General features: G+C 42.0%; 1 protein-coding gene across 6 annotated transcripts in view; it reads left to right on the plus strand.

The window, feature by feature from the left end:
* Positions 1-18,486, plus strand: part of pnpla7b (patatin-like phospholipase domain containing 7b) — a 34,932-nt gene that overhangs the window by 9,915 nt on the left and 6,531 nt on the right. For 4 of the 6 annotated variants that reach the window (XM_054610689.1, XM_054610694.1, XM_054610690.1 and 1 more), the window contains 17 exons: positions 1,808-1,888; positions 2,793-2,913; positions 3,018-3,095; positions 4,467-4,546; positions 5,379-5,528; positions 5,778-5,855; positions 7,640-7,845; positions 7,958-8,089; positions 10,802-10,925; positions 11,034-11,223; positions 11,963-12,112; positions 12,796-12,859; positions 13,093-13,261; positions 14,439-14,621; positions 14,702-14,820; positions 17,958-18,114; positions 18,290-18,406. In XM_054610689.1, coding sequence (XP_054466664.1) covers positions 1,808-1,888; positions 2,793-2,913; positions 3,018-3,095; positions 4,467-4,546; positions 5,379-5,528; positions 5,778-5,855; positions 7,640-7,845; positions 7,958-8,089; positions 10,802-10,925; positions 11,034-11,223; positions 11,963-12,112; positions 12,796-12,859; positions 13,093-13,261; positions 14,439-14,621; positions 14,702-14,820; positions 17,958-18,114; positions 18,290-18,406 — 2,199 coding nt within the window. The remainder of the gene's footprint in view (positions 1-1,807; positions 1,889-2,792; positions 2,914-3,017; positions 3,096-4,466; positions 4,547-5,378; positions 5,529-5,777; positions 5,856-7,639; positions 7,846-7,957; positions 8,090-10,801; positions 10,926-11,033; positions 11,224-11,962; positions 12,113-12,795; positions 12,860-13,092; positions 13,262-14,438; positions 14,622-14,701; positions 14,821-17,957; positions 18,115-18,289; positions 18,407-18,486) is intronic. The other 2 variants (XM_054610692.1, XM_054610691.1) reach the window with 2 other exon arrangements.

Genomic DNA, 18,486 nt, shown 5'->3' on the forward strand with positions numbered 1-18,486 from the left:
CTGATTGGACTTGATTAGGAAAGGCACACACCTGTCTATATAAGACCTTACAGCTCACAGTGCATGTCAGAACAAATGAGAATCATGAGGTCGAAGGAACTGCCCAAGGAGCTCAGAGACAGAATTGTGGCAAGGCACAGATCTGGCCAAGGTTACAAAAGAATTTCTGCAGCACTCAAGGTTCCTAAGAGCACAGTGGCCTCCATAATCCTTAAATGGAAGAAGTATGGGATGACCAGAACTCTTCCTAGACCTGGCCGTCCAGCCAAACTGAGCAATCGTGGGAGAAGAGCCTTGGTGAGAGAGGTAAAGAAGAACCCAAAGATCACTGTGGCTGAGCTCCAGAGAAGCAGTAGGGAGATGGGAGAAAGTTCCACAAAGTCAACTATCACTGCAGCCCTCCACCAGTCGGGGCTTTATGGCAGAGTGGCCCGACGGAAGCCTCTCCTCAGTGCAAGACATATGAAAGCCCGCATAGAGTTTGCCAAAAAACACATGGAGGACTCCCAAACTATGAGAAATAAGATTCTCTGGTCTGATGAGACCAAGATTGAACTTTTGGCGTTAATTCTAAGCGGTATGTGTGGAGAAAACCAGGCACTGCTCATCACCTGCCCAATACAATCCCAACAGTGAAACATGGTGGTGGCAGCATCATGCTATGGGGGTGTTTTTCAGCTGCAGGGACAGGACGACTGGTTGCAAATGAAGGAAAGATGAATGCGGCCAAGTACAGAGATATCCTGGAAGAAAACCTCCTCCAGAGTGCTCAGGACCTCAGACTGGGCCGAAGGTTCACCTTCCAACAAGACAATGACCCGAAGCACACAGCTAAAATAACAAAGGAGTGGCTTCGGAACAAGTCTGTGACCATTCTTGACTGGCCCAGCCAGAGCCCTGACCTAAACCCAATTGAGCATCTCTGGAGAGACCTGAAAATGGCTGTCCACCAACGTTCACCATCCAACCTGACAGAACTGGAGAGGATCTGCAAGGAAGAATGGCAGAGGATCCCCAAATCCAGGTGTGAGAAACTTGTTGCATCATTCCCAAGAAGACTCATGGCTGTACTAGCTCAAAAGGGTGCTTCTACTCAATACTGAGCAAAGGGTCTGAATACTTATGACCATGTGATATTTCAGTTTTTCTTTTTTAATAAATTTGCAAAAATTTCTACATTTCTGTTTTTTTCTGTCAAGATGGGTTGCTGAGTGTACATTAATGCGAAAAAAAATGAACTTTTTCGATTTTAGCAAATGGCTGCAATGAAACAAAGGGTGAAAAATTGAAAGGGGTCTGAATACTTTCCGTACCCACTGTATAGCAGGGGGAGAATGTCATTGAATTTAAGTTAAATACAGAATTTGCTCCTGTACGAATAGAGCTTTTGATTCTTCAAGTGAGCAACCATATTAAACCCTATCTGCAAGGGACGAGTATTACCAGGGGACATCATGTGATTTAGAAATTACCCCACGTATTTGTGTTTTGTGTGGAGGATTCACACAGGATAAGTAAAAGAAAATCCAACAGCGACTCACTATTATGCAGTTTTGCACGGGACTAACTATCATCATATGACCTCTGTGTTTTGCAAAATAGAGTAGGTACTGACATGGCAGGTATCGGTATCAAGATCACAGATGACTTCCGCATTTATTATAAAGGTCCCCATGTCATACTAGTCCAGTATGAATAGGGCTCTCCAGTGAATAACTTGCAACAAAAACACAGGCGGCTTGAGAACATGGATTCATTCCCTTCTTTTGCCATAAACAGTGCTGTCTGTATGTTCTGTCCTCTGTAGATAATCATGGTGCGTCTCCAGAGAGTGACCTTCCTTGCCTTACACAACTACCTTGGCTTGACCACTGAGCTCTTCAACCCGGTACTGTTTTACAGTTTGACTGTGTGGGACAGTCCAGACCTCACACTTGTATCCATTACTGATATTTTTGATACCACAAATATATATAGTTTGTTGTGCTGCTCGTCTTCTTCCTGTTCTGTTATATGCAACACGGTCTTAAAGCAGAGCCTTCCTAAGAGTATGAGTAATATTTAAGGAGGTTACGCATAACAAAATACCGATTCAAGACAATAACTAAATTCTGCACAACTGTAAAACAAACCACACCTAGTGGATGTGCAGCTAACAGATAGCTACAAGCAACAGGCAAAAAGACAGAGGAGTAATTACATTACATCTGTAGCAGACCAAGCCATAATAACCGCAGAGAGAATACAAGAATGATGTAATTTATCAAAAGTCAAATAATAAGAATGATTTAAAACTGAAGCTATCATTAAGGCCTGTGGGGATCATACTTGTATGTATGGATGTATGTATGGATGTATGTACTTAGGGACATATGTACAAAAGGTCAGTTTCTTTTGTCCTGTGTGGAACGGAGGTTCCCTCTTTTGTGAGCCTTCCCAAGGTTTCTTTATTCTCTTACCTTGCACTGTTTTCCTGCTTATACCTTCTGCGCTTACTCACACTATAGAGAGGTGTCCTTATTATCTGTTCAGTCAGTGTTAGTATAACGAAAGGAATAAACTTTGGGACCACTCGGAGCCAACAGTCAGTCAATATCTTCATCTTTTAGTCCCTCTCCAAAGAGGATTTTATATATAACATTATAGAATTTGATTTTAAAAACTTCATATCCATCATGTCACCGATGGACAGTTAAAAGCTGATATTAGAATTCCACTTTATACATTTAACTTTAGCACAAATTAAGTTAGAGAGGGTTTACAAATTAAATATTTATCAATGTGTGTTACAGGAGAGCCAAGCCATCTCCTTGGTGTCGGTGGCCCATGTTCTGGGCGAGGGTCTTCCACACAGAGGAATCCGCAGGCAGCCTTCCCACTCTGAAGATCTGGGCTCTGAAAAAGGTGATGCAGGTCGGGACAACAGCATTCTCTCAACAAATCACTGTTGGCCAGCAGTCTTGTGTGTGTAGTAATGTTGGTCTAAAGTTCTGTTTTCCTGTTACAATCTATGACAGAAAAGTCCAGCTTGTCTGACATGTCTACGTCTAAATACAAGAAAACTCGCTCTGCCTCCACCCCGCTGGCTGTTACAGGTACACGCACACTCACAGTACACATTTTATTTTCCATACTTTCTTGTCTCTGTTGGACAAATCTGCACGCTAGTGGATTATCTAAATAGATTAAACTATGTGTAATGTTTTTATTTTAAGGCCCTGAAACCCTAACCCTAGAAAGACAAACATTTAGAATGTCTCTGACATCAAAGAAGCTAAATCTAATTTTGATTGCTTTTTAAATCACCATAATAACTTGTTGCTATCATTAAACCAAATGACTAGTCATTTCCCACTTCTGCCACTTATGTTGTTGCTAATATTGTCAAACACAAGTTCTAGTATGATGTGTTATCAAATGTTTGAGACCACTTGCAGTGACAAAAAACAACAAACAAGTCACCAAACCTGATTTAAACTATTGATTTTTTAATCAGCAAACTTTGTCTTAAGTCTACTAGTAAGTAGAAGTGACCCCGAATAGTATTATCCTGAATTGACTTTGACATTCTCACAGCCGAATCTTCGCAGTGAAGGACAAATGTGGTTTTGAACCAAAGGCTCGTTCCATTCTGGCTATACGGGTGGGCTGAATGTCTGATTCTACGTAGAATTGTTTAGTTTCTACGAATATATCATGATATATAACCTATTTTGGTTTAAATATCAGCCTATTAATAATACTTCAACTACTGAGTGTGCGTGAATAAAGCACCATGGAGACTAAGTTTTGCGGAACCATCAGAGCAGCATCTAAATACAAACAGCATATCATTTCAAAATCTCTCTCTCTCTCTCTCTCTCTCTCTCTCTCCCCTTGCCCTCTCATTTCCTCACTCTCCCTCTCTCTCTCAGACAAAAAAAGGTACTGCTATTCAAGTGTTCATACAGGGAAGTTGATTTTACAGACTTTCACAGACTGTTAAAAAGTCTTATTGGGGCCCATATCATCAAGAGACGGACCTTGAAGTTTAATTCAACAGATTGATAGCAGGCTTAGAAACTGTGTGTGCCTCATTGTTTCACTACTTTAGACAGCACAACATCTACACACACACACACACACACACACACACACACACACACACACACAAACAAAAACACACACCCGCTCACAACAAACAGCTCTGTGCTGTCACATGATTTGACTGTATGATTTAAGTCGGGGAGCCCCCTGCTAGCTAAGAATGGTGTTCACAAGATATCTAAATTTTATTGGAAGCTGCTCCAGTCAAAACTAGCAGCAACAACATCATCAGCAGGTTTCTACACGGCAACCTCTAAGACACATCTGCAAATTCATGAGATGTTTGTCCATCTGGCTACAATAATAGCATCAATAAGTAATATTGCTGATACTACACCCTTATGAGCAAAACTATGACTGTATAATTTTGTGTTATGCAGGTGAAATGTCAGCCGACCTGAACAGAGTATATGAACGGGCTCAAGTTTCCAAAGAAGACGCTCTGCATCACACTGTGAAGGTCTCTGGATAAGGATGTTCCTTCTTGCACTTTTTTTTTAACATCTGGGGCCAGTAACACAAATATATTTAAGACTACTCTGTAGTGCCTGTCTTCAGTCTGCTCCTTGGTTAGTGTAATGAAAGTTAACAATGTTGTGGAGCAAATATGAGAAGGGAAAGAGTTTTAGAGAGCACAGTAGCAGGTTGGAAACCCAGTCATTTTCATTTGTCCAAGGAAACTGTCCCCATCCAGACAGACACATTAACAGATGTACTGATTCCACTTTGCTACAGATCAGCACTGCTCTGAGAGTTCTTATGTTGTCACACTCTTCAGAATGTTCCCAGTAAAAGGACCTGAGCATCGGCCGTGTTTGTTAGTTACAAACTCCATCTAATGATTGAAGTCAGCTCAGTTTAGAAAACGAGACAAAGAGACACATCACACAAAACATACATAGAACAAAGAGCAGCAACAACACACTGTGTCAGCCATGACTGCCACACTGCAGGGTATTGTGGGGTTAAATACTTCTACTACAACATCTGTGATTGGAGGATAAAGCATCTCTTTGTTTTCCTTCCATTGATTTAGTTGGTTTAAGGATTGGCAGGCCTTTGTTGTATTGAAATGTTTTCATATGATTGAGCAAATTAAAATGCCATTTTTATGTAGACTTGCCCTCAAAAAAAAAGTAGATTTGTTTAAGCTGTACACTACAATGTTACACAGTAGATATAATGGATCCTTTGAGGACACTGCTTAGGTATAGACAGGGTGTTGTTACTTAGAATGAGCATTTAGTTTGTGCTTAAATGTCTTTCTTAAGGACACCTTTCTTACTCCTCAGTCTATCCTCAAGAAGACTGTGACAATGCAGCCCGCTCCCTCTGCTGTTTACCACTATAGTGATGCTGGGGAAGGAAACCTCCAGCATAATAAAGTTAATGCCATTTTCCAAGCTGCCAAAAAGGATCTGCTACAGGTCATCCAAATACAGGTAAAGTACACACTTTATTTGGCTTTGAGATTGTTTAGCACAATATTTAATCCCAATTGTTGTTTTACATATGGAGGAATGGAACATATTTGGGAAAATCCTACTGTCTTAAATAAAGTTTGTTTAGGTGATCTGGCAACAGTTTTGTAATTATGAATCCACTTTTGTTAAGGAAGTTAAAACGGACTTCAGACAGACTTAAATTTCCCTCTGTTTTAACATCTATTTCATGAAATGTTATTTCATCAGAACCCCAGTCTGCTGGAGGGGAGGGTGAATCTTCGGCAAGTCAAAGCCGGTTCGGTCGTGGCCCGCCAGGGAGACCAGGTCAGTGTGTAGGGCCAACACCCACAGAAACTCACCTCTCCATGTGTTGCTCTTTGTTGGACATACAGTTTGTTAAGGCACCAAATGCATGTGTTTCTTTTAACAAGTCCAGGTTTTCCACACAGTGACACGGCTTGATTACAGTATTTCATATTTTACTGTTAAAGTTTATCTTTCATTATTATTATATAGAAAAGATCTGCATCCATAAAGCGACAACTCCATTTTGATAACATTTTCTGATTTCACTGCTTGAATGTTGCAACCATGGACAACGGAACTTATCTTACCAAGCGGGCCCATAATGATATGGCCCTAGGGGATGGGGGGCATATGCGTTAAAACAGACACAGGCCTATATTACTACTGAGTAGTTACAGAGCACCTTTGTAGTCCCACACACTGGCCAGGTGTCAGGATGAAGTGACAATTTTCTGTGTTCAAATAAAATTCATAGATTTATCCATGCAATAGCCTCAAAAAGGCTAAATACGACTACATAAGGCTACTGTTTGAAAATGGATACATTTTTTAAGCACTCATGTAAGCGCTAGTTACATTCATGAGCGGTGGCCTCAAAACAGACCACGAAAAGCGAGCAGCCTAAGAGACCAAACTAAGAAATAGTGTTCTGTCAATGGAGCTCCTCTGCTTCATTTCAGCACTACGGAGAGCAGCGCACCTACACACACCATGGATGACACACACACCCTATACACAACAAACAGCCTTTACCAAGCACATTTTTTGATAAACAATGCACGTGATAGGTCAATGTCAAATTGTGTCGTAGCAGTCAGTGTGAATGGGTGACAGTGGCTGATTTGGTTTGGCTTGTTTTTTGAGAAAAAAACAACATAAAAAAATCATATGAGACTCCAAAAGTTACATATGGAGATGTTGGTACCAAAACCATTCCGCTTCATTTTCTCTCCGTTTTCTTCTTGTCAATCATTTGTAAAACATTTTGAATTGCATCTGATTTGTTAAAATACTATTTAAATAAGAACTGATTGATTGATTGATTGATTGATTGATTGATTGATTGATTGATTGATTGATTGATTGATTGATTGATTGATTGATTAAAAAGTTTCCCAGACTACCTGTCCATTTTCTTAATTATTGTCTATGTAAAGATATAAAAGAGTAAAGTCTACCTGAGCAGAGGATGAAGTCTCTCCCTCTGTGTTTGTTGTTGTCAGAGCTTCTCCTTGCTTGGGTGACATAGCCGGTTGGACCGCTTGCTTTTAGAACAAGATATAAATGTGTTAAAGGGTCCCTGTGGAGTTTTCTTGGCAACAAAGATTTTGTTCACAATCACTGTTTCTCAAAAAAGCACATTGTGTGTATTCTATGTCTAGGTCTAGTTAAACACATTTTACTAGACCCCGTTTCCTTCCACTTCAACCTTTGCATTGTTTATCCTCATTTTTAGTTGCTTGCAGATTTCTTTGTTCCTGCCTTAGGTGGCATTATCAAAACCTTTCCGTTGATCACTACAATAGTTTTCCATTAGCAGGAATGTGCGTCATGTCACTTGACTGCATAATGAAAGGTCCTTCTGAGGGGCCACTGATTGAACAGGAGGTGAATCAAGTTTCCTAAATCAATTATCAAAAGACAGGAACACTACACAGGACAGATCAGGAACCAACATTTTATAAATATGTTCTACACTCATTGACCACCATTATAATATAATTTTCCCAGGCTTCTAAGGGAGGCACCACATTCCCTTCATCCAGACCATTTCGTATTTTTCCTCTCCACATCTCTTACAGGATGTGAATGTGGAATTTGTCATCTCTGGGTCGCTCCATGTTTACCAGCGTATGATAGACCGTGAGGAGGAGACCCTGCTGTTTGTCACCCACCCAGGGGAGATGGTGGGTCATCTGGCTGTTCTCACGGGAGAGCCCCTTATCTTCACTGTCCGAGCTCACAGAGACTGCACCTTCCTCTCCATATCCAAGGCCCACTTCTATGAGTAGGATGAAGCTCACAGACAAAACATTCAGCCATTTCTTTGGGGTTTCGAAGTAGCTTCTTCCCATCACACCCTTTAGGATGCAGTCAAATCTGTGTTTTTGACTTGGCAGGATGATGCGTGAGGAGCCCAGGGTGGTGTTGAACGTAGCTCACACTGTGGTGAAGAGAGTGTCACCATTTGTCAGACAGATTGACTTCGCACTGGACTGGATGGCTGTGGAGGCTGGCCGTGCCGTCTACAGGTATCTACTCTATGGAGCTGTTGATTCCAAATCAACCATGTGTCACTAACATTGACGGTAATGAGATATGCATAAATATACTTTATTACACCATAAAACAAGTTATTTGTTTAGCCACTCCTTCATTTGGCCTCATGCAAGAACCATTCATAATTTGAATTTTCTCTTAAGAACCAACACAATGTCTGAGTGATTCAGACCTGACCTAAGAGTTATGTACAGTGGGTACGGAAAGTATTCAGACCCCTTTAAATTTTTCGCATTAATGTACACTCAGCAACCCATCTTGACAGAAAAAAACAGAAATGTAGAACTTTTTGCAAATTTATTAAAAAAGAAAAACTGAAATATCACATGGTCATAAGTATTCAGACCCTTTGCTGTGACACTCATATTTAACTCACATGCTGTCCATTTCTTCTGATCCTCCTTGAGATGGTTCTACTCCTTCATTGGAGTCCAGCTGTGTTTAATTAAACTGATTGGACTTGATTAGGAAAGGCACACACCTGTCTATATAAGACCTTACAGCTCACAGTGCATGTCAGAACAAATGAGAATCATGAGGTCGAAGGAACTGCCCAAGGAGCTCAGAGACAGAATTGTGGCAAGGCACAGATCTGGCCAAGGTTACAAAAGAATTTCTGCAGCACTCAAGGTTCCTAAGAGCACAGTGGCCTCCATAATCCTTAAATGGAAGAAGTATGGGATGACCAGAACTCTTCCTAGACCTGGCCGTCCAGCCAAACTGAGCAATCGTGGGAGAAGAGCCTTGGTGAGAGAGGTAAAGAAGAACCCAAAGATCACTGTGGCTGAGCTCCAGAGATGCAGTAGGGAGATGGGAGAAAGTTCCACAAAGTCAACTATCACTGCAGCCCTCCACCAGTCGGGGCTTTATGGCAGAGTGGCCCGACGGAAGCCTCTCCTCAGTGCAAGACATATGAAAGCCTGCATAGAGTTTGCCAAAAAACACATGGAGGACTCCCAAACTATGAGAAATAAGATTCTCTGGTCTGATGAGACCAAGATTGAACTTTTTGGCGTTAATTCTAAGCGGTATGCGTGGAGAAAACCAGGCACTGCTCATCACCTGCCCAATACAATCCCAACAGTGAAACATGGTGGTGGCAGCATCATGCTATGGGGGTGTTTTTCAGCTGCAGGGACAGGACGACTGGTTGCAATTGAAGGAAAGATGAATGCGGCCAAGTACAGAGATATCCTGGAAGAAAACCTCCTCCAGAGTGCTCAGGACCTCAGACTGGGCCGAAGGTTCACCTTCCAACAAGACAATGACCCGAAGCACACAGCTAAAATAACAAAGGAGTGGCTTCGGAACAAGTCTGTGACCATTCTTGACTGGCCCAGCCAGAGCCCTGACCTAAACCCAATTGAGCATCTCTGGAGAGACCTGAAAATGGCTGTCCACCAACGTTCACCATCCAACCTGACAGAACTGGAGAGGATCTGCAAGGAAGAATGGCAGAGGATCCCCAAATCCAGGTGTGAGAAACTTGTTGCATCATTCCCAAGAAGACTCATGGCTGTACTAGCTCAAAAGGGTGCTTCTACTCAATACTGAGCAAAGGGTCTGAATACTTATGACCATGTGATATTTCAGTTGTTTTTTTTTATAAATTTGCAAAAAGTTCTACATTTCTGTTTTTTTCTGTCAAGATGGGTTGCTGAGTGTACATTAATGAGAAAAAAAATGAACTTTTTCGATTTTAGCAAATGGCTGCAATGAAACAAAGGGTGAAAAATTTAAAGGGGTCTGAATACTTTCCGTACCCACTGTATATTAGTCTGCTGTTATCCAAGCCAAAGTTTTTCACTAATGGATTGTATATTTTATTACTTTGAAGTAATTTTGAGTTTAAAATCCTTTTAAATTACACTTCATGATTATGCTGACGTTATTCTGTTTGACGTGTAGGCTAACAGAAAATTAAATGTGTTCATAGAGCCTAACAATATCACCATTCATTTAAATTGGCTATTGATACTATTGTGCTACAATATCAATATGAACTTCTTAAATGATTTGACCCCCTCCTATTACAGTCATCCATCACCTTGCTGTGGTGAAATGTTTTTCATATGGAACCATTTCTTCTTTATTTCCGTGACATTTGACCTTCAGGTGACGCAGCATTAACAGCTCTGTTATTTTCACCATTCTTTGTCTTTAGCGGGTCCCTTAATTCTGCTGCTGACACTGTTAAAACATAAAGACTTCTTTATGGATCTCTGAAAACAGGACTTCTATATGGGGCAGGACTCTTGGCCTTATATGGTATTATTGGGACAATAACTGTCAATTTGCAATATTCATGAATGTGCGCCCATTAACACACAGGTGGCATTCATCATGTTCACACTGGTCATTAACAAAGTTATCTGAAGTTGGGAGCATTTTCTGAATCTGATGTGGCTCACTAGTATGAGCCCACTGTACAAAAACAGAAGGAGAGAGTTAATAGTTAACACTATTAACACTATTAAAAAACATGTGAAAGGATACAACATGAAAATAGGCCGGGAAGAAGTATATCGTTCAAGTTACAGTCATGCAATACTTATACAAATTATGAATATAAATTCATATAGATAATAGAAAGAAAAATGTATTATAATGAATTAATTCAATCATACTAGTCTATGTGGGTAATGTTTAATTTTGTTGCTTTTTGATCGACTGACTGTTTTTAGACAGGGAGACAAGTCAGATAGCACCTTCATCGTCCTCAGTGGCCGACTGCGCTCCGTCATTGCAAAGGATGATGGGAAGAAGGAGCTGGCTGGAGAGTATGGCCGTGGGGATCTAATTGGTGTGGTGAGTGGTCAGAAACTGTTGATAAGACCCAATCTAAAGATACACTGGAGCAACGCATTTTTAGGCAATGCACATTGCAGTAAAGCACGTGTTTTGTGGATTGTCCAGGTTGAGGCCCTGACCCACATGAACCGGGCCACCACAGTCCACGCCGTCAGGGACTCAGAGCTTGCCAAGCTACCTGAGGGGGCTCTGAACTCCATCAAGAGGAGGTATCCTCAGGTTGTCACCAGGCTGATTCACCTGCTGGGGCAGAAGATCCTGGGCAACATGCAGCAGGTCAATGGACCCCTGGCTGGTAATTACACCCTTTAGTGTGCGTCAGGATGTGACTGAATGGATATACTCTACCAAATATAGGAACATTACCAGTTAGCATATGGAGACTTTAGTATGAAAGGAGATCATAATCGAGATATATGCCGAGGTGTAGTGCTATTTGTTGATGTTCCGGAGCGCACCTATAACTTTTAAGTTGTGGCCTGTTTTGAATATTAAGTAACCACTGTTCCTATGGAGGCAAGTTTGCACACATTAATCACCCATAACGACTGGATCAGATGTTGGACCACCTTCATGAGGGACTGATATGTTGAGCGAACTGCGGTTCAAACTGCTGCTCACTGGGTTTACCTTTATTTAATCACCTGAAATCAGACTGGTTGGTTATATCTCGCAGTCCGGTTCACAGTCCGGTTCACATGGCTCATCAGATCCTCCTTTCCACATTTCCCTTCAGCAAAAGTAGCATGAAATGTTTTAGTTTTGAAACACATCTACGTTTGCTGAGCTTACCTTATCACATATAACTCTGATTGGCACAGCTGTTTGTATAAGTATTTAATAATAAACATAGCTGCTGATCTATATTCACCTCCACCCTATTGGCTGGAGGTGGCAGGGCCTCATTTTGCTGCGCTGCGGCAGCACTACACCTCTTAATATTTGCAAGATAAAAGAGCATACATACACTATGCAATATATACAACATTTAAATCTGAAATATCCACTGGGGAAAACGCTCTTCTGCCCTGCAGCTCGAAGTCTTGCTCTCCACACCCCCACCAGCAAGTGGGATTCTGGGAATCCAGCGTCCAACCTGTCTACCGTGTCCATACTGCCTGTGTCTGAGGATGTCCCCCTCACTGCCTTCACTCTGGAGCTGCAGCATGCTCTCAGTGGCATCGGTACACACACACACACACACACACACACACACACACACACACACACACACACACACACACACACACACACACACACACACACACACCACCACACACACACACACACACACACACACACACACACACCACCCGGCGCTTCTTAGCAGCCCACTGCTCCTCTGGGATGGGTTAAATGCAGAGAATTGTAAATTTCCCCGCTGTGGGACTAATAAAGGATTGATTATTATTATTATTATTATTATTATTATTATAGTGCTTACTCCACTCCACCGATAGACCACTTCCCAGAATGTGTTCAACATGAACACAAGTCATATATATACCAAGTTTTATGGGAATCGCCATGGTAATGTGTAACTGTGTACATAATTTTGTTTTTAAGCCGCCGGCGACAGTTGTGTCCGGATTCATTATGTTTCCGGGATGTCCCTCCATATGAACGCCTTGAGGCAACCTCTTTAAATATGTCACAAACATCCACCCAGACTAAAGGATGAACAGATTGCAATGAAGTGGTCAAAGGTCAAGGTCACTGTGACCTCATAAAACTTGTTTTCGGCCTTAACTCAAGAAGTCATGCTAATTATGACAATTTCACATTCACATTACACTACACTTTCATTCACAACAATGTCATCGGTCCTATTTTTAAAACTCATTAGATGTGTTTCGGTTTTCTGAAGGTCCCACTCTACTCCTGACCAGTGACACCATCAAACAGCGCCTAGGCTCTGCTGCTCTGGACAGGTACATTTAGCATAAATATATAAGTATTGCGTTCAGATTTTTTGTGTTTGGTCATCTCTGGAAAAAAAAGACGTTGATTTAAGAAAGTTAATATGCACAGTAAAACAACTGTTACTTCATTTTAAGTTACATACTTGTAAGTTAAGATGTTACTTGTTTTACAGATGTTATGTAATTTACATGATAAACAGGTATATACATAAGGTTGTTTTTTTTTAAATTTTATTTTAAAGTGTCCATGAGTACCGTCTGTCCAGTTGGCTCGGGCAGCAGGAAGACATCCATCGAATAGTCCTCTACCAGTCTGACCCTAGCCTCACGCCTTGGACCCAGCGCTGCATCCGCCAGGCTGACTGCATCATCATTGTGGGACTGGGCGAGCAGGAGCCCACTGTGGGTGAGGTCAGTTTAAATACACTCACGCCTCGTAGGCTGATGTAGCTCTTTGAGCAGAAAGTATACAGGATGTTCTCATTTAGAGAGCTAAATAATACCAACAGATTCACTTCAGTGAAGAATGGGATGTGCTAACACACATCAGCCTGGATTTATATAGTGGGACTGGAGCAGTCACACCCCAACTTTGACTTCACACAGGAAGTCACAAAACAAAACTTGATTGAATAAGTTAATGATATCAGAGAATGTATTTCACAAAAGACAGGTTTGTATTTCACAAAAAAAGATATTTCATCAAAAATGATTCTGCCAAGGGAAGGATTAAAAAAGACAAGCAATCTGAAAATGAACAAAGTTACCTTTTAATTTCTTAAAGGGTTACTGTGTACGTTTTCAGAATGGACTCTTTTTTTCCCCCATGTGTTCGTGTCCAAGTGATTAATGGGGACAACACTATTTGATAATGTTTTCAGACACTTATCATAACAATGATAACGACTGTCAGTGGGAAAAACAAGCACTTTTAGTGGATTTATATTGATGTTGAGGAGTTGCCCTGTCCAAAGTAGGGTCGAATAGCAAAGTTACCCTTTAAGTTGATTTAAAGAATTTGGCTTTTTGTAGTCTTAATGGTAAGACATCAGATGAATGTGCGTGGATAAGGTAGCTCAATTACGTATTAATTATGATTATCCGCATAAGGAGCTTTTAGTGCTTATCAAAACAAGGCTTCAGTAGGCTGCAAATATGGGGCAGAATGTCTGAAGCGCATTTTTATACTGTGTTATTAAGATGAGGAGAAAGATTTCTTCTCAAGTTGTAGTACTATTCTGTATAGTGAGCAAATATTACACGCACATGTTCAGTGTCAGAGGAAAATAAAGAAAATATGGGTTGGGGAATTATGACTCGTTCTTCTACCATGAAAATACTATAAAAGCACTGTGGAGAAAGGTTGTAAGTTCCTAGCAGTTTTATCAGCAGTTTCTTTGCTAAATGAGTTGATCAGTTCATCCAAACAAGCTGTAGGTAGCCAACCACTACAACTTACAGTACAGCTAAACCACTTTGACTTCAGCCAAGACATCCCAGTATTTATGAACCGCCATTCTGCAATGGGTGTCTGCGAAAAGCTGAGTGGAAGCTATATCTGCTTCTCCGTCCTCTTCTCCATCTGTAGTTGGAGCGAATGCTGGAGGGCAGTGCAGTACGCGCTCAGAAGCAGCTGGTGTTGCTGCACAAGGAGGATGGCCCGCCGCCCAAAGGGACGGCCGAGTGGCTGAACATGCGGAGCTGGATCTCCAGACATCATCACCTGTCCTGCCCCCGCAGAGTGTTCTCCCGGAGGAGTTTACCTAAACTGGTATGAACCGCCAACCATCTGACTCTTTTATTGGTGATTCTGGACCAGTTAGCAAATGCTTAATTTCTGTGCCTTTTCAGAGAGAGTTGTACCAGCGCGTGTTTGAAAAGTCTCCAGATCGCCATTCCGACTTCTCTCGTTTGGCAAGGATTCTGACAGGAAACAGCATTGCCCTTGTGCTGGGCGGAGGGGGCGCCAGGTACTGCAGCTTAATACACAAACACATCCAATACACCAGCATTGTAAGACTGAACCTCTAGGAGCAATTACATACCCTGCAATCACAATCTGAATCAAGTACACTGTTTTGGGACGGTAGTACCTCACATAGCAGCTATGATCTTTGTCCAATTTCTGAGGTCAGACAGAAGTATCAATACGTAACAGCAAACAACTGATGGTCAATTTAAATCAATATATATGTGTACAAAATACGTATATTACAATAAGCAGGTATATTATCATTGTTTCTATTCTGATTGATGTGTTTCTGTCTCTCACTGCTCTGCCTTGTCCTGGAGCTTTGACAAGGTAGGTTGTGTATTACTCTCGGCTATAACCTGAGGTCAGCAGATATGATGCTAATAAACTGTTACTGCACCCATATATTTACCACTAGCCTCCATTATTGGAGTGGGTTTGTGTTGTTATTGCCATCTGTGTGTTGACCGGTAGCTCTGTAATCCACATTACTTCCGATGTATCAATTTTAACAAGTCATTTAAAACTGCAGAAACTGTTACATTTTGTGACATTTTCTCACCTAAATTATTTTACATTACACTTATTAGTCTGTTTTTAGCTTTGATTCAAAGAAACTTACATTAAGTGCATTGAACCTTGTGTGTTTGGCCCCAAAGGTGCAAGATCATCAACTTAATCAATTAGACCTTTTCATTGCTATTCTGTTGCTAAGGCTGCTTTGGTCCAAAGCAGTCAGGCAGCTGCATTTGAGATGAGTTCTGATGCAGTGCAGATATCCATTAAAAGATATCAGACAAACAGAGATTTGTTCTGGCATCCTGAAGTTCCACCGGACAATTAGACCAGCGCTCTTGGTTGCCCACTGTCCTAAAGCAGCTCCTCCTGTGAATGTAATGTCCCACACGTCATTGGGAGTCTTTCTGGCACTGTTTGCAGGTGTAAGGGGTTGGCTGGTCTTCAAAAAACTTCAAATTGTGTGGACACGGATGTGATCTTTGCCCGGGACAGAACATCCCTCTTGGGCAACTCATCTTTCCACGAGATGCAGAGTACTTGGTGTAGGAAGCACATATGAAACGCATTGGAACTCCTATATTGGTGAGGCTCGAGTGTCCATGTCTCACTGGCATACAGGAGCCTGCATTTTGATGTGCTCGATAAGTTTATCGTTTGTCCATGTCCTTTTGGTCAACCTTGGTAGGGTTTTTTCCAATCTGACTGTCTCCAGGGACAGGTCATTTGTGATAAATAGAGTAGGGGCAAGTAAACATTCTTGCTTTACTTTGCTGCGGATGTCAAATGCCTCAAAGATTGACCAATCATAGACGGCAGTCCACATCATGCTGTCAAGGATTGACTTCACAATTCTCAGTAGTGTTAGGGGGGGAGCAGATTCTCTCAAAAGTCTAGAACAGACCGTCACTGCTGACAAGGTTGAAGGCCTTTGTGAGGTTGATGAAGACCAGGTAGAGGGCCTTTCCCAGCTCTCTGCAGGACCAAACCCTAAAGGGCCCTATTATCAGGGCTATAGGGTTCAGACACAGATCCACTCTAAGTTGCCCTGGAAGTGCAGTCCTTGAGGGTGGCTGTGAACAAGGAGAGCGCAGGAGAGGCCGGTTCATCGTATCAAACGCTGTTGAAAGGACCAACAAGAGTGTCGAGATCCTCCGTGATGGCAAGGAGGCCAGTAACAGTTTGGTGGCCTGCCTTGAAACCAGACTGGTGGGGATCTAGAAGGTTGTTGTGGTGGAAATATAATGGGAGTGAAGACGGCACGCTCAAAAGTTTTAAAAATGATTGGAAGGAGAGAGACAGGTCTGACATTCTTTCATCAGAAGGGTTGAGTATGGGTTCCTTCAAAAGATTGTTCACTCCAGCTGCTTTTAGAGAGAAACAACCAGTTGCCAAAGAGGTTTTGATGAGTTGGGTAATGAAAATAATGAGGTCAGGAGCAATAGACTGAAGAAGGTAAGAGGGGATAGGGTCAAGTGGCATGTAGATGGATGGCGGGAGGTAACCAGGAATAGAACCTCAGTGGGAGAGAGGGGTACAAAAGGTAGTAAGAGTGGGAGATGAAGAGGTGGATGACAGGTGGTGTCATCAGGTGAGTGGGGAAATGAAGAGCTAAAGTCATCTATGACTTATAAAGTATTTAACAAAGGTGCTTGTCAGAAGAGAGAAGCGAGAGTGAGGTGGGGGGATAGAGGGGGCTAGATAAAAGTTAATTTGGGGTTGGAGAAGGAAGATTGAACTTGGACTGAATGAAAGCGCTTTTAGCTGCGGATACGGCTACAGAGAAATAAGAGAGAAGATATCGATTTTTTTAGGACATATTCACCTTAATTGACAAGAAAGTGTAGAAATGGGGGAGTTAGAAAGGCATATGACGTGCAACAAAGGTGCCACGGCCGGGTTCGATCCCGGGACATTGCGATTGGAATGCACTGTAATCACTTGGCTACCAAAATGCTGTTGTGTGGTTTGGACTTCTGCCATTTCCTTTCCGCTGGACTTAGGGTGGTTCTGTCAGCATGCACAGTGTCAGACAACCTGTAGGGGTTGGGAGAGCCTGAGGACAGAGAAAGTCCAGAGAAGAGAACAAAGTAGAGAGATGAGATGATGTCTGTGGCAGAGTCGGGAGGCATGAGTGAGAAGGATGCAGGTGAGGGGAGAGCTGATAGGACCGATGAGGCAAGAGAGGAGCAGACAGGGAGTGAAGATTAAGGAGGAAAGGGACGGTATGTGAGGAAGAGAGAGGTTTTGGAGTTTGAGAGAGGGGGAGAGAGTAAGATGTGAAGAAGTGGTCAGAGACACAAAGAAGTTGGAGGGAGAGATGTTCCTGGTGAAAATCAGGTGGAGTTGGTTTCCAGAGCAGGGGGAGGTAAGGAGGGAGAGAGTGAGAGCAAAATGAAATAGGAAAGGTAGTTAGACAGTTGTAAACTTCTCTGTCTTGATGATGAAGTCACAGAGAAGTACCAGCAGGGGGCAATCTTCAGGGATGTTAAAACGATTCTTAAACAGATCTGACTGTAAATATGAGACAGATGTACTTGTTAGAGGTAACTTGTTGGATAATGGTTGATCAAAATGAGATATCATGTGATGTTATTTTATGGAGGACTCTCTTCTCAGGGGTTGCTCTCAGGTCGGTATCCTGCGGGCTCTGAATGAGGCGGGGATCCCTGTGGACATGGTGGGCGGCACCTCCATCGGCTCCTTAATGGGAGCGCTGTATGCTGAGGAGAAGAACAACAGTCGCATGAGGGTCCGGGCTCGCGAGTGGGCCATGGTGTGTTGACATTATACTAAAGATAGGAAAACACCTATGTACATAACATTTTTCACTCTATTTGAACACTCTTGACATCTAATAGCTCTAATATTTATTGATACTGTTTAAGACTTTTCTCTTCTCTTCTTGACACTTTTCTTTACTTCCCTTTGTAAATTATTTTCTTGCTCAGGATATGACCTCTTACTTTAAGAAGATCTTGGACCTGACCTACCCTGTTACCTCCATGTTTTCTGGAGCTTCCTTTAACTCTGGCCTTAGCTCCATCTTCAAGGGCAAGCAGATAGAGGTAAGGTGAACGGTTCTCAAAAAAAAGATAAAGATAAGGCAGAAGGGGTTATTAGATTTAGGGGAACATTGGTATTGTTC

Source organism: Anoplopoma fimbria, chromosome 13 (assembly GCF_027596085.1).
Source record: "Anoplopoma fimbria isolate UVic2021 breed Golden Eagle Sablefish chromosome 13, Afim_UVic_2022, whole genome shotgun sequence".
Taxonomy (NCBI): Eukaryota; Metazoa; Chordata; class Actinopteri; order Perciformes; family Anoplopomatidae; genus Anoplopoma; species Anoplopoma fimbria.